A 16,229-nucleotide genomic window follows, 5' to 3' on the forward strand; every position below is an offset into this window, starting at 1 on the left:
TTTGGAGCTCCATTTTTGTTAGTCTACATAACAACACTAAGTTTATAATGGGATCAACTTCCTCATGGTGAAAAAAAAATATTTGCCATGCTTTAATTCTCTCTGTGGTATTATTCACAGAAAAAGTGTTTCAGTAGAAGTAAAAACAAAATGATGGGACTTAAAGTAATTTTTCCACCTATAATGGAGTCACTGGTCTATCCTGGTTCTGGTACCTTGGTATTATTATTAAATAGTGAATATCTCTTGGTCATCAAACCTCAACTTTTCTCTTTTCAACTTGCTCATTATTTTCCCCAAACTCGTCCTGCTTGCCCAATTTTTGATATTTTTTTTCCAACATAGCTAGGTTTTTTTTTGACTGAGAACCTTAAGTAAGGATCATGCTTCAAACTGACCCTAAAAACTACAAGTATCCTTTGTATTTATTCACCATAAGTTTCTTATGCATATTTGACTGTTATTGCCCTTTAACTACCCACACTCCTAGCAAAAACATCAGGCCTACCCTAAAAATATTAGAAAGCCTTGAATATATTACCCTAGGCACCAAAAGATTAAAGATTTAAGTGATTCAGGAAAAATGTCACATTAACTACATGTTCATTGTGTGTTTTAGCTACCATTCCCCCCGTCCATAGTATTTTCCTGCTCTAATCTTATTATCGGTCCCCATTAAATGGTTCTTTTCCAGCAGTAACTTTATATGCACACTCTTTCCCTAAACTGACTTCCAATTTAGTATTAGAACTATACAGAATCTAGATGCCTTTCAGGTACAGCAAAGCTATCTTCATTAAACTTAACAACAGAAAGACTTCCAATATCTTCTTACAAATTTAAGCAATATTTACTTTAAAATCTGAAAGAAGTACCATTCTGCCTATCTCATTATTATTATTATTTTTTTAAAGATTTTTTAATTTTTATTTATTTATTTGTCAGAGAGAGAGGTAGAGCGAGCGTGAGCACAAGCAGACAGAGTGGCAGGCAGAGTCAGAGGGAGAAGCAGGCTCCCCGCAGAGCAAGGAGCCCGATGTGGGACTCAATCCCAGGACGCTGGGATCATGACCTGAGCTGAAGGCAGCTGCTATTTTAACAAGGGATATACAGAGAGGGCCCATATTTGTGACTGATGATTTTTTTTAAAGATTTTATTCATTTATTCGACAGAGAGAAATCACAAGTAGGTAGAGAGGCAGGCAGAGAGAGAGGGAGAAGCAGGCACCCCGCTGAGCAGAGAGCCCGATATGGGGTCAATCCCAGGACCCTGAGATCATGACCTGAGCCAAAGGCTGAGGCTTAACCAACTGAGCCACTCAAGTGCCCTGTGACTCATGACTTTTAAAGTAAATTATCACAACCCAAATCAGGAGTCTTTTTTTTTTTTCTTTAGGAGTCATTTTTAAAATTAATGGCATGTCCATAGTTAAATAAGAAGCAATTTTCTCTTTCTTGGTTGTATTTAAAATACTGGTTCATCTTTTAATCAACAGTACCTTATATGATATGAAATATATTTTATGCAGTTTTGCTCACTTTTCCAAAATGAAACCCTCACTATGATATTCTTTGCATCCTTCTGTAATATATCAGTGGTCCATAAAAAGCAGTGTGCTCAGAATTACTTAGGGAGCTTATAGAAGGGCTCAGATCGATTGTTGACCTAGCCTGAGGATTCAAAAAATCCTAGAAATTTGACTTGGGCATTGCATTTATGAATAGTGTCTTCTGAATGAATCAGTATGAAATAGTTACCTCCACCTCATTTTGGAATCAATCTACAATGTTATTAAAAATATTTATCATATCATACATATCAAAGTAGAAGAATGAAACAGACAATTCTTTTGGGGGGGAATCATAATCCAAGCGAGAAAAGGAGCTCATCAATTCAATAACTTGACACATCCATCACATGATTTAAGAGTTTACAAAAGAAATGGAGAGGCTAAAATATTCCAAGATTATATTACACAAGTTAGAATCTGTCCCCTTCTGATTTCTTTCCTTTTCTGGCTGAGGTTAGCTATTTAATTTACTTTTATTCCAAGGATTACCTTTGCTATATAATTGATACCATTATACTTTGTATTACATTTTTTTACTTTACTTAAGCTTTCTTTTACAACTTTCTTGTTAAAAAAAAGTACACTTGAGGGGCACCTGGGTGGCTCAGTAGGTTGAAGCCTTTGCCTTTGGCTCAGGTCATGGTCTCAGGGTCCTGGAATTGAGCCCCACATCAGACTCTCTGCTCAGTGGGGAACCTGCTTCCTCCTCTCTCTCTGCCTGCCTCTCTGCCTACTTGTAAACTCTATCAAATACATAAATAATAAAAATCTTAAAAAAAAAAAAGTACACTTGACCCATGTGTTTCAAGGGTCAACTGGCCAAGGGGTGCTGACCACTCCCCATGCAGTTGGAAATCTGTGTATAACTTCTGATTCCCCAAAAACTTAACTACTAACAGCTTACTGTTGACCAGAAGCCTTACCAATAAGATAAACATAGTTAACTCATATTTTGTAATTTACATGTATTATATATGCTGTATTTTTTACAATAAAGTAAGCTAGAGAAAAGAAAATATTATTAAGAAAATAAAAGAAAATACGTCTACAGTACTTTATTGCATTTATTGAAAAAAATCCATGTATAGGTAGATCTGTATAGTTCAAACCTGTGCTGTACAAGTGTCAACTGTATATGAGATGAAAAATTCTGCACTGCTTTACCTATAGTTCAAAGGTTCTAATAAGACATTTTTTTTAAAGATTTTATTTATTTGACAGAGAGAGATCACAAGTAGGCAGAGAGACAAGCAGAGAGAGAGAGAGAGAGAGAGAGAGGAGGAAGCAGGCTCCCTCCCAGCAGAGAACCCAATGTGGGACTCGATCCCAGGACCCTGAGATCATAACCTGAGCTAAAGGCAGAGGCTTAACCCACTGAGCCACCCAGGCAGCCCAAGACATGTTTTTTTAATAAAAACTTCAGGATATTGTATAATTTTGATTTACCTTTTAATAAAATAGGTTTTTGAAAGATATATATTCATCACTGATTTTAAGATAGAGGGATTTTAACTTTTCTCATATTGTTTGCAATTAGTGTTACTGAACGATAGTATCTCTGCTTTTTGGAATTTATTGACGTTTGTCTAAAATACTTTACATTTTCTCAGTGTTCCAAGGCCATTTAAAAGGAGGTTTATTTTTTGTTTTCAAAATAGAGTTTTGAAAGACACTTAATAGATTTTTTTTTTAATAAAATATGCTAGATAATGTCTAGACCAGAGATTGGGAAACTTTCTTTGTAAAAGGCCAGAGAGTAAATGTTTTGGGCTTTGCTGGTCATGCAGTCTCTACTGCAATTATAGTTGACCCTTGAATAATGTGGAGATTAGGGGTGCCAACCCCCAAAGCAATTAAAAATATGCAATTTTTAACTCACCAAAAATTTAAAACTATTAATAGCCTGCTGTTGACTAGAAATTGTACCAATGACATAAAGTTGATGAACACATTTTATATATTACATGTATTATATACTATATTGTTACAATAAAGTTAGCTACAGAAAAGAAAATTATAAGAAAGAGAAAATATATTTACATGTGCTGTTTTGAAAAAAATCCACATAGAAGAGAACCTGAGCAGTTAAAGCCTATGTTGTTTCTGTAGTTCAAACTGAAGTTACTTAACTCTGCCTTGTAGTGTGAATACATGAACAAATAGACATGGCTGTGTGTTCCAATAAATGTTTCCTTACCAAAAAAAGCAGCAGGCAGGATTTGACCTAGGGATAGTTTTCTGAGCCGTATTCTAGACCCCACTGAGTCTGGTATGAAAGAGGGGCATATTAAGGTTTATTATATCTACTGTATGCCTACTTCTCCTTTTAACTCTTGCCAGCTTTTATTTTATGAATCCTGATCATTTGGTACATAATACTGAAAACTTCAATGTCCTTTAAAACTCTTTCAGCTTTATCAAAATATCCCTTTTCTTATCTGTTTTTGACATGAACTGATTCTTAAGTATTAGGTAAATAAATATTGAGTTTTAAAATGCTTTTGGCTTAACAATTCATGGCTATATTTCAAACTATATATATAGATATATATATATTACTTTTTAGGCATATCTCTTTGATACAATTTGATGGGATATTATCTTAATAGGTGAATTTAATTCATTTTCATTAGTTGATATGGCAGGTATGTTTATCTTACTGTATATCATGTAGTGTATTTGCATAGCTTTTGTCCAAAATGTTTAACACAGCAGGCCTGAGACTGTTACCCTTAGATGGTTGGCTTGGAAGATTAGCCCTTGCCTGGCATCTACAAACTTAAGATTTTGAGATGGTTCTCAAGAACCTAGTCTCTAATGAACTTTCCAGGTAGACAACATTCACTGTTGGGGGTCTTAGAAGCTTGCACTTGGTTTCCTCTGGACTTCGTCCCTTTTCATTTTGCTGATTTTGCTTTGTACCAATCATTTCATGTTATAAATCTTAGCTGTTAAGTATGACTACATGAATAGCAAAAAGAACCAATGAATGTGGTATGTGGTAGTTGTCTTGAGGACTTGCTCTCTCTCTTTTTTTTTTTTTTAATTTTTTTTATATATATATATATTTTTTTTATAAATTTTTTATTTTTTATAAACATATATTTTTATCCCCAGGGGTACAGGTCTGTGAATCACCAGGTTTACACACTTCACAGCACTCACCAAAGCACATACCCTCCCCAATGTCCATAATCCCACCCCCTTCTAAATTTGAAGTATAGTTGACACATAATATTGGGGACTCTATAGCTTTTAAAGAAACTTTTCTATTAATAGGTCTGTTATCTTTGCTCTATTAAAGATATTTAACTTCTAATAATTAGGAAGGCTGCGTTTTGTTCCAGTAGTTATCCTTTCCAATTATATTATGTAATTTCTTAATTATCTATATATTTAGATGACAACTAGTAACACATTATCATATGGTGAAAAAATTATGGTTCCTTTCTCTTTTCTAATCTGCTGATTCTCGATTTTAGTAGTTTTATTAATTTTTCTTAGTTTTTATGTTTTTACTGTTAAGAGTATAGAATTCATTATTTAACTTTTCAGCTTCCCATCTTTTAAGATGAGAACATCAACATGCTTACAACCCACTCCTTGTGTTAACTGGCCCCCCCACATTTTATTAGATTTAATATTTTTGTAATTTAAAAAGACTCTAAAAGGACAGTGCTGAAAAACATTTTAAACAGCTCACTTCCAGCTGATTGCTTTGGTTTTATTTTTCTTTTTTAGCTGATCACTTTGGATCTAATTTTCTTGGATGCATTCTGCCAGTATTTAATAACTCACCTGGGGAGCTTTTTCTTAGAAATTCTTTCTTTAATAACCATGGATCCTCTCCTTGTTCCAATGTGAAGATCAGTTCTGGTTTTGCAAAGCAGTACCCTGTAAATGGGAAATAATTTAGCACTTCAGTTTAGCTGCATAGGTTTCACTGTTTCTGAATGTGAAGTAAGGTATAGTTTCAAAAGTGGCATGTTTAGGGTACTCACTACAACTTTTCTGGGAGGGGAATGATCACAAAAAATATTTTCTAATGCTTATAAAGCACCAATCTTCTTAACCTCCTAAATCACAAGCCTAAGTAATGTTAAATTCCAAAATGCTCAGTGTCTATCTTTTAAAGAAGAGCGTTTAGAAGGACTTTCCAAACTGGCCATAACAGAGTAAAAGGAACTGATTTACTTCTCCATACCACATATCTAAAAAAGTGTACAAACTATATAAAATGGTTTTTAAACTTTAGACACCAGGCAGTGCAGACAGAAATACCTGAAATAGGAAAACAAATGATGTGAGTCCTAGGATTACCATGTGTTGACACAAAACGAACATAAACTTTAAAAAATTTTAAAGAGGGGCGCCTGGGTGGCTCAGTGGGTTAAGCCTCTGTCTTCGGCTCAGGTCATGATCTCAGGGTCCTGAGATCAAGTCCTGCATCGGGCTCTCTGTTTATCAGGGAGCCTGCTTCCCTCTCTCTCTCTGCCTGCCTCTTTGCCTACTTGTGATCTCTCTCTGTCAAATAAATAAATAAAATCTTAAAAAAAATTAAAAAAAAATTTTCAAGAGAAAGGAAGAGTTTTACTTGAGCCCAAGTTAGGACAACTGCCAGGGATACACAATCTTCACAAGCAAGAGTCTTCCAGGGAAGGAACATTTAGTGCAGGGTTATATATGTTCTTTACACAAAGAGTTACAAATCAACAAGATGAAGGACATTCCAGAAAGTTACAGACTTTATCTTGTGTTTTTATTATATGCAAGGCTCTATGATTAATCTCAGAGAGAGTTGTTTTGTTTTTCTTATCCTTATGTTTAGAATGCTCCTTTTTCGTCTTTTTCAAAAAAATTGACATGTGCTTGGGGCAGAAAAAGAGCCCATGCTTTGAGGTTTTGCCAAGTCATTTTGGTCTTAGTAAATGTTAAAGCCCAGGAGCAGGGCCCACAAACATTAAAAGTTGAAAATTTCCCTTATCACACAGCTTACTGCTAAGAGTTTAACCCAGAACAAAAGAACCAAAAAAGCCTAGCTGACTCATTAAGTTGAAGTAACATAAATGAATCATGACAACTAGAATTGTTAAGGATGAAATACTAGAGAAGACAAAGCTGTACTGGGGCGCCTGTGTGGCTCAGTTGGTTAAGCAGCTGCCTTCGGCTCAGGCCATAGTTCCAGGGTCTTGGGATCGAGCCCCACATCGGGCTTCCTGCTCAGCAGAGAGCCTGCTTCTCTCTCTCCCTCTGCCTGTTGCTCTGCCTACTTGTGCTCTCTATCTCTCTGTCAAATAAATAAATAAAATCTTAAAAAAAAGAAAAAGAAAGAAAAAGCTGTACTGATATGGAGTCTTATTAGAGATTTGCAGAAGAGTCTCCTAAGTACTAACTTGTGCAAGCATGGAAGAAAAATACTCAAGGATGGGGAAAGACCAGTGAAAAAGAATAGGCTGAAAAAATTATCAAAGCATACATAGATGTAAGAAGCTTCTGTTGCCACCAGCCAGGGTAGAAAAATCTACTTCATGGCCAACTGGGAAGAATACCAGAAGGATGTTTATTGCTTAACAGAAGAGCCAAATGAGTCCTAAAGCAAGCTCTGAATCTAACAAAACACAGCTTAACGCAATCCCTGAAATAATCAAATTAATTCCAAGTAACTTAACTACATGCCAGGAAAGGCCTCAAAAGATTTAAAATATAAACAACAACAACAACAACAACAAAAACTAGAAACTTACAATTTATTATCAGTACTCCATAAGATAAATGTACTTTTGATCCCCTTTATCAATTTCATCCCTCCCCCACCCACCTCCCCTCTGACAACCACTAGTTTATTCTCTGAATTTAAGAGTTTGCTTTTTTGTTTGCCCTTTTTTTGGGGGGGGGGTCTGTTCTTTTGTTTTGTTTCTTAAATTCCAAAATGAGTGAAATCATATGATAATTGTCTTTATCTGATTGACTCATTTCACTCAACATTATACCCTCTAGGTCCATCCATGTAATTGCAAATGGCAAGAACTCATTTAATGAAGAAAAAAAATCTCCCTCTCCCACTCCCCCTGCTTGTGTTCCCCCTCTCTCTGTCAAATAAATAAATAAAATCTAAAATAAAAAGAAAATTTTTATTTTAGAATGTCTTTAAATTCACAGGAAAACTGCAAGGATAGGAAGGAAAATTTCTAAATAGGCTGTAAGCAATTTACCCTACTGTTAACATTCCTAGATTTGTCACAACTAATAATATAATGTTGACAATTATTAAATAAAATCCACACTTTGATATTTATTTTTCCCCCTTAATCTAATTTTTCTGTTCCATAGTATCCATCTGTTCCATAGTATCCATGCAGGATACAATATTATATCTAGTTATCATGTCTCCTTAGACTCCTCTAGATTATGAGTGACTTGCCCTGGTTTTGACAATCTTGACATTTAGAAGATGTTGCAGAAAGTCCTTCAGTATGGGGTACTTGTCTGATATGTTTTGAGGATAAAAATGGAATTTGTGTTTTGGGGATAAAGACCACAGAGGCAAAGACACTGTATTCTTATCCCATCTTATGCTATCAACATGACACTATTTTCTTTTCATTCAACTTTTTATTTAAATTCTAGTTAGTTAACATACAGTTAACTATGTGAATACTACTTTCAGGAGTAGAATTCAGTGGTTTATCACACACAATAAGCATCACCCATTTAGCCCATTCTCCACACACCTCCATCAACCCTCAGTTTGAGCTCTATCGTTGAGTCTCTTATAGTTTGCTTTCTTCTTTTCCCTTGTCCCATATGTTTATGTTTTGTTTCTTAAATTACACATATGAGTGAAATCATATGGTATTTTTCTTCCTCTAATTGACTTATTTTGCTTAGCATAACACACTATAGTTTCATCCATGTCATTGTAAATGGAAAGACTTCATTGTTTTTAATGGCTGAGTAATATTCCACCCCCCTCAATCCTACATCTTCCTTATCATCTGTTGATGGACATATGGGCTCTTTCTGTATTTTGGCTATTGTGGACATTGCTGATATAAATAGTGGTGTGGATGTGCCACTCTGAAACACTATGTTTGTATACTTTGGGTAAAAACCTAGTACCACAATTGTTGAGTCAGCGTAGTTCTATTTTTAACTTTCTGAGGACCCTCCATACTGTTTTCCAGATTGGCTGGACCAGTTTGTATTCCCACCAACAGTGCAAGAGGGTTTCCCTTTCTTCATATCCTTGCCAGCATCCATTCTTTCCCTAGTTATTAATTTTATCCATTCTGACTGGTGAGATGCTATCCCATTGTGGTTTTGATTTGTATTTGAACATCTTTTTCATGTGTCTGTTAGCCATTTGTATGTCTTCTTGGACCATGTCTTTTCATGTATTCTTCCCATTTTTTTGACTTGATTTTTAATTTTTTGGGTGTTGAGTATGGTAAGTTCTTTTTAGATTTTGGATACTAGCCCTTTATCTGATATGTTATTTGCAAACACCTTCCATTCCATAGGATGCCTTTTAGTTTCTTTGCTTTGTTGTGCAGAAGATTTTTGTCTTGATGAACTCCCAATAGTTCATTTTTGCTTTTGTTGTTCTTGCCTCTGGAGACATGGCTAGCAAGAACCTGCTGTGGCTGAGGTCGAAGAGCTTGATACCTGTATTCTTTTCTAGGATTTTGATGGATTCCTGTTTCACATTTAGGTCTTTTGTCCACTTTGAATTTATTTTTGTTTATGGTGTAAGAAAGCGGTCCAGTTTCATTCTTCTGCATGTATTTTCCCAATACCATTTGTTGACAAGACTTTTTCCCCTTTGTTGAACATTAACATTTTTTGACCATGTAGTTGCAGACTCATTTCTGGGTTTGCTGTCTGTTCTATTGACCCATGTGTCTTTTTTTTTTCTGCCTGTACCATACTATTTTGATTACTACAGTTTTGTGTAGTATAACATGAAATCTGGAATTGTGATACCTCCAGTTTTGTTCTGCTTTTTCAACACTGTGTTGGCTATCTGGTGGTTTTTGTGGTTCCATATAAATTTCAGAATTGTTTCTTCTGGATCTGTGAAAAATATTGGTGTTATTTTGGTAGGGATTGCAATGAATGTGTATACTGCTTTAGGTAGTATAGACATTTTAAAAATATTTGGTTTTCCAATCCATTAGCATGGAATGTTTTTCCATTTCTTTGTGTATTCTTCAATTTTTTCTCATAAATATTCTGTAGTTTTCATAGCACAATTCTTTTACCACTTTGGTTAGATAGGTACCTTTGAGTTTTTGGTACCACTATAAATGAAATTGACTCCTTTCTGCTGCTTCATTGTTGATGTATAGAAATGCAACAGACTTCTGTGTGTTGACTTTATAGACTGTGACCTTGCTGAATTCCTGTGTAAGTTTTAGCAATTTTTTGGTGGAGTCCTTTGGGATTTTTACATAGAGAATCACGATGTCTGCAAAGAGTGAAAGTTTGACTTCTGTGCTCATCTGAATGCCTCTTATTTCTTTTTGTTTTCTGATTGCTGAAGCTAGGACTTCTAGTAATATGTTGAACAGCAGTAGCGAAAGTGGACATCCCAGTCATGTCCCTAACCTTAGAGTAAAAGCTCTGTTTTTCCCCTCTGAGGATATTAGTTTTAAGTCTTTTGTATAAGGCCTTTATGGTGCTGAGGTATGTTCCTTCTTTCCCCACTTTTCTGAGTTTTTTTTTTTTTTTTAATCAAAAAAGGATGCGGTATTTTGTCAAATGCCTTTCTGCACTGAGAGGATCCTTTGTTTTGTTAATGTATTGTATCATGTTAATCGACTTGTGGCTGTTGAACCACCCTTGTAGCCCAGGAATAAATCCCACTTGATCTTGGTGAATAATCCTATTAATATACTGTTGGATCCTATTGGCTGGTATCTTTTGGAGAATTTTGGCATCTAAGTCCATCAGGGATAATATTGGTCTATAATTCTCTTTTTTAGTGAGGTATTTGTTTTGGGGATTTGGCCTCATAGAATGAGTTTGGAAGTTTTCCTTTCACTTCTGTTTTTTTGGAAAAGTTTCAAAAGAATGGGTATTAATTTTTCTTTAAATGTTTGACAGAATTCCCCAGGTAGCTGTCCAGTCCTGGACATTTGTTTGTTGTGAGTCTTTTGATTACTGCTTTAATTTCATTGCTGGTTATGTGTCTGTTCAGGTTTTCTATTTCTTCCTGTTTCAGTTTTGGTATTTTATATGTTTTTAGGAATGCATTAGTTTCTTCCAGATTGCCTAATTTGTTGGCATATAATTGCTCATAATATTCTCTTATAATCATTTTTCTTTGGTGTTTGTTGTGATCTCTCCTCTTTCATTCATGATTTCATCTATTTGGGTCTCTCTTTTTGATAAATCTGGCTAAGAGTTTATCGATTTTTGTTAATTCTTTCAAAGAAACAGCTGTTTCATTGATCTGTTCTACATTTTTTTTAAAATTTCTGTATCACTGATTTCTGCTCTAATCTTTATTATTTCCCTTCTCCTGCTGGATTTAGGCTTTATTTCCTCTTATTTTTCCAGCACCTTTGGGTGTAAGGTTACGTCTTGTGTTTGAGACTTTTCTGTTTTCTTGAGGAAGGCCTATATTGGTATATACTTCCCTCTTTGAAATGCCTTTGCTGCATCCCAATGGGTTTAGAATGTATATTTTCACTTTCATTTCCTTCCATGTATTTTTAAAATTCTCCTTTAATTTCCTGGTTGACCCATTCATTCTTTAGTAGAATGTTCTTTAATCTCCACGTATTTGTGTTCCTTCCAAGTTTTTCTTGTGGTTGACCTCAAGTTTCATAGCATTGTGGCCCAAAAATATGCATGGTATGCTCTCAATCTTTTTGTACTGGTTGAATCCTGATTTGTGACCCAGTATGTGCTGAATGTCTTGGAAATTCTTTATCCTTCCTTCTATTCTGAATGACAGCCCTAATGGATAAAGTATATTTGGCTACCTATTTTCCCCATTTATCTGCTCTAAACTTTATTATTTCCTGTCTTTTGACCTCAGGTCTTGTTTTTCTAGTTCCCTGAGACTTAAAGGTGTTTATTTGATGTTTTTCTATTTCCTAATATAGGCATTATTGCTACAAACTTCCCTCTTACTACAGCTTTTGCTGCATCTTATACCTTTTAGCATGTTGTATTTTTGCTTTTGCTGGATTCAAGATAGTTTTTACATTATTTTTCCATTTTTTTTCTGACCCAATATTTAGCTGTGTTGTTTAGTTTCCACATTTTTTGAATTTTCCTATTTTCTTGTTGTTGTTGGTTTATAGTTCAGAATGATTTCAATCTTCTTAAAATTTGTTAAGATTTGCTTTTTTTTTTTTTTTTAAACCTAACGTGATTTCTCCTGGAGAATAATGTATGTACTTGAGAAAATTATGTTTGCTTCTGATGGATGGTTCTATATTTGTCTGTTACATCCAATTGGTCTATCAGGTTCAAATCAGCTGTTTCTTTATTAATTTTTATGTCTAGACTTTCTTTCCATCATTGTAAGTGGAATATTGAAATCACCTACTTTTTATTGCTGATAGCTTCTCTGTTTAGGCCTATTTATGTATAACTCAGAGATATTTCAAGTACAGCTCCAGGCCATCACAATAAAATGAATACTGCATTACAGCAAATTACATGAATTTTTTGGTTACACAATGCATGTATGCTTACACTATACTGTAGTTTATTAAGTGTGTGATAGCATTATGCTGAAGAAACATATACTTATAAAAGAACTTCGCAGCTAAAATATTCTAACCATCATCTGAGCTTTCAGGAAATTGTAGTCACAGATAACAGTTTGCCTTTAGCAAATACTATACTAATGAAAAAGTTTTTAAACTTTTAATTCCTGTATAGTTAATATACAATGTTATATTAGTCTCAGGAGCACAAAATGCTTCACCAATCTGTCCACTGCTCAATGCTCATCAAGAGAAGTGTACTCTTAATCCCCTTCACTTATTTCACCCATGGCCCCACCCACCACCCCTCTCTTAACCATCAGTTGAGAGTATGTTTTTTGGTTTCTCTTTTATTTTGTTGTTCATTTATTTTTTTCTTCAATTCCACATAGTAGTGATATCTATATTTGTCCTTTTCTGACTTATTTCACTTATTAGCATTATGCTCTAGTTCCATCTGTGTGTTGCAAATGGCAAGATTTCATTTTCATGGCCAAGTAATATTCCACTGTATGTATTTACCATGACTTCCTCTATTTATGGACACTTGGGGTGCTTCTACCTCTTGGCTATTGTAAATAATGCTTCACTAAACATATGGGTGCATGTACCCCTTTGAATTAGTGTTTTTGTACTTGGTGAGTAAATCCTTAGTAGTTTGGTTCTATTTTTAACTTTGTAGTTAAACTTTGTAAGAAACCTCCATACTGTTTTCTACAGTGGCTATACCAGTTTGCATTCCTACCCATAGTGCAAGAGTATTTCTTTTCTTCCACATCTATGTCAACACTTGTTGTATCTTTTTTTTGGATTTTAGCCATTCTGACATCACATTGTGGTTCTGATTTGCATTTCCCTGATGATCAGTCATGTTGAGCATCTTTTTATATGCGTCTGTTGGCTATCTGGATGTCATTTTTGGGGATATGTCTGTTCAAGTCTTCTGCCCATTTTTTAATTGGATCATTTTTTGGGTGTTGAGTTTTATAAGTTCTTTATAGATTTTGGAGACTAACCCTTTATCAGCCCTATCATTTGCAAATAACTTCTCCCATTCAGTAGGTTGCCTTTTAGTTTTGTTGATTTTTTTCATTTGTTGTGCAGAAACCTTTTATTTTGATGTATTTGATGTATTTTATTTTGATGTATTTTTACTTTTATTTCCCTTGTCTCAAGAGGCCTATCTGGAAAGATGTTGCTATGGCCAATGTCGAAGAAATTACTGCCTGTGTTCTCTTGCAGGATTTTTATGGTTTCAAGCCTCACGTCTAGATCCTTAAACCATCTTAAGTATTATTGTGTATGGTGAAATTGGTCCAGTTTCATTCTTTTGCATATTGCTACTTTTCTCAGCATCATTTGTTGAAGAGATTGTCTTTTTTCCATTGCATGTTCTTGCTTTTGTTGAACATTAACTGACCATGTTAATGTGGGTTCATTTCTGGGCTCAATATTCTCTTCTATTGATATATGTGTCTATTTTTGTGCCTGTATCATACTGTTTTGATTACTACAGCATCATGTAATAGAACTTGATTTCTGGAATTGTGATATCTCCAGTTTTGTTCTACTTTTTCAACACTGCTTTGGCTATTTAGGGTCTTTTATGGTTCCATACAAACATTAGGATCATTCTAGTTCTGTGAAAAATGCTTGGTGTTTTGGTAGGGATAACATTAAATCTGTAGATTGTTTTGGGTAGTATGTATATTTTAACAGTATTTTTTCTTTCAGACCATGAACATGGAATATCTTTGCATTTGTTTGTGTCCCCTTCAATTTCCTTCATAAATGTTTTATAGTTTTCATAGTATAGGTCTTTTCATGTCCAGGGTTAAATTATTCCTATGTATTTTATTCTTTTTGGTGCAATTATAAACGAGATTGTTTGCTTAATTTATCTTTCTGCTACTTCATTATTAGGGTACAGAAATGCAGTGGATTTCTCTATATGATTTATTATCCTGCCACCTTACTGTATTCATTTATCAGTTTTAGCAGGGTTTTTTTGGTTTGAGTTTTTTGGGTTTTCTATATATAAAGTCATGTAATCTGCAAATAGTCGAAGTTTTACTTTTTCCTTACGAATCTGGATGCCTCTTATTCCTTTTTTTTGCTTTGTTGCTGTCGCTAAGAGTTTCAGTAGTATGTCGAACAAAAGTGGTGAGAGTGGATGTTCTTGTCTTGTTTCTAACCTTGGGAGAAAAGCTCTTATTTTTTTCCCCATTGAGAATGATGTTATTAGCTGTGGGTGTTTCATATATGGTCTTTATTATTTTGAGGTATGTTCTCTCTAAATCTACTATGTTAAGGTTTTTTTTTTTATTATTATCATGAATGGATGTTGTATCTTGACAAATGCTTTTTCTGCATCTATTGAAATGTTCCTACAGTTTATGTCCTTTCCCATATTGATGGGATGTATCACACTGATTGATTTGTGAATACTGAGCCACCCTTGAAACCCAGGAATAAATTCCACTTGATTGTGGTGGATGAATTTTTTATGTATTGTTTTATGTATTGTTTGATTTGATTTGCTAATATTTTGTCTGTGTTTTTTGCATCTATATCATACGTCAGATCTTATTTTCTCTTTCTTATGTGGAGTCTTTGTTTTTGGTGTCAGGGCAAATGCTGGCCTCTTGCAATGAATTTGGAAGTTTTCCTTCCTTCCTTCCTTTTTTGTTTTGTTTTGTTTTTGTTTAAAATAGGTATTAACTCTTCCTTAAATGCTTGGTAAAATTTGCCTGCGAAGCCATCTGTTCCTGGACTTTTGTTTGTTGGGAGTTTTTGATTACTGATTCAATTTCACTGATGGTAATAGGTCTGCCCAAATGCTTAAGTTTTTGTGGTGTTGGATGTATTTCTCCTCTTTCATGTCTGATTTTATTTGAGTTCTCTCTCTCTCTCTCTTTTGATGAATCTGTTTAAAGGTTTATCAATTTTGTTCATTTTTGAAAAGAACCAGCTCTGGGTTTTATTGATCTGTTCTACTGGTTTTTGTTTTGTTTTTTTTTGTTTTTAGTTTCTATTAAGTTTATTTCTGCTCTAATATTTATTTCCTTCCTTTTACTGGTTTGAGGTTTCATTTGTTCTTTTTCTAGCTCCTTTAGGTGTAAGGGTAGTTTTTTGAGATTTTTCTTGCTTCTTGAGATGGGTCTGTATTGTTACAAACTCACCTCTCAGAACCAGTTTTGCTTCGTCCTGAAGATTTTGGACCATTATAATTATATTTTCGTTTGTCTCCATGTATTGTTTGTTGTCCTCCTTTATTTCTTGGTTGACATACTCATTGTTTAGTAGCATGTCACTTAACTTCCATGTAGTTTTGCTCTTTCCAGACTCTTTCTTCTGTTTGATTTTCAAAGTACCGTGATCAGAAAAGACATGGTATTACTTTAGACTTTTTTAATTTGTTGAGGTTTGTTTTATGTCCTAATATGTGATCTATTCTGGGTGAATGTTTCATGTGCACTTGGAAAGAATGTGTATTCTGCTGTTTTAGGGTGGAATGTTCTGACTATATATCAGATCCATCTGGCTGATGTGTCATTTAAAACCACTTGTTGATCTTCTGTTTGATCTATTCATTGATGTAACTGGAGTATTAAAGTCCCCTAATATTATTGTATTACTACACCAATTACTTTATGTTTATTATTATGAGCTTTATGTATTTGGCTGCTTCTGTGTTGGTGCATATCGTTATAAATTCTTATTGGGTTGTTCCCTTTTAAATTATATTACGTTCTTACAAAAAAACAGTTTTTGTTTTAAAATCTTTTTTCTTTCTTTCTAGGTGGCTCAGTCAGTTAAGCATCTGCCTTTGGCTCAGGTCATGGTCCCACAGTCCTGGGAATGAGTACCATACTGGGTTCCTTGCTTGGTGGGAAGCCTACTTCCCCCTCCTGCTTGTTCCCTGCTTGTTCTC

At 34.5% G+C, this 16,229-nt stretch overlaps 1 protein-coding gene across 1 annotated transcript in view; it reads right to left on the reverse strand.

Moving 5' to 3' along the window:
• ZNF782 (zinc finger protein 782) overlaps positions 1-16,229 on the reverse strand; it is a 44,864-nt gene that overhangs the window by 4,244 nt on the left and 24,391 nt on the right. The window contains 1 exon segment of the mRNA XM_013048356.2: positions 5,370-5,465. Coding sequence (XP_012903810.2) covers positions 5,370-5,465 — 96 coding nt within the window.

Source organism: Mustela putorius, unplaced genomic scaffold (genome assembly GCF_011764305.1).
Source record: "Mustela putorius furo isolate JIRA1106 unplaced genomic scaffold, ASM1176430v1.1 tig00000876_pilon_pilon_pilon, whole genome shotgun sequence".
Classification (NCBI taxonomy): Eukaryota; Metazoa; Chordata; class Mammalia; order Carnivora; family Mustelidae; genus Mustela; species Mustela putorius.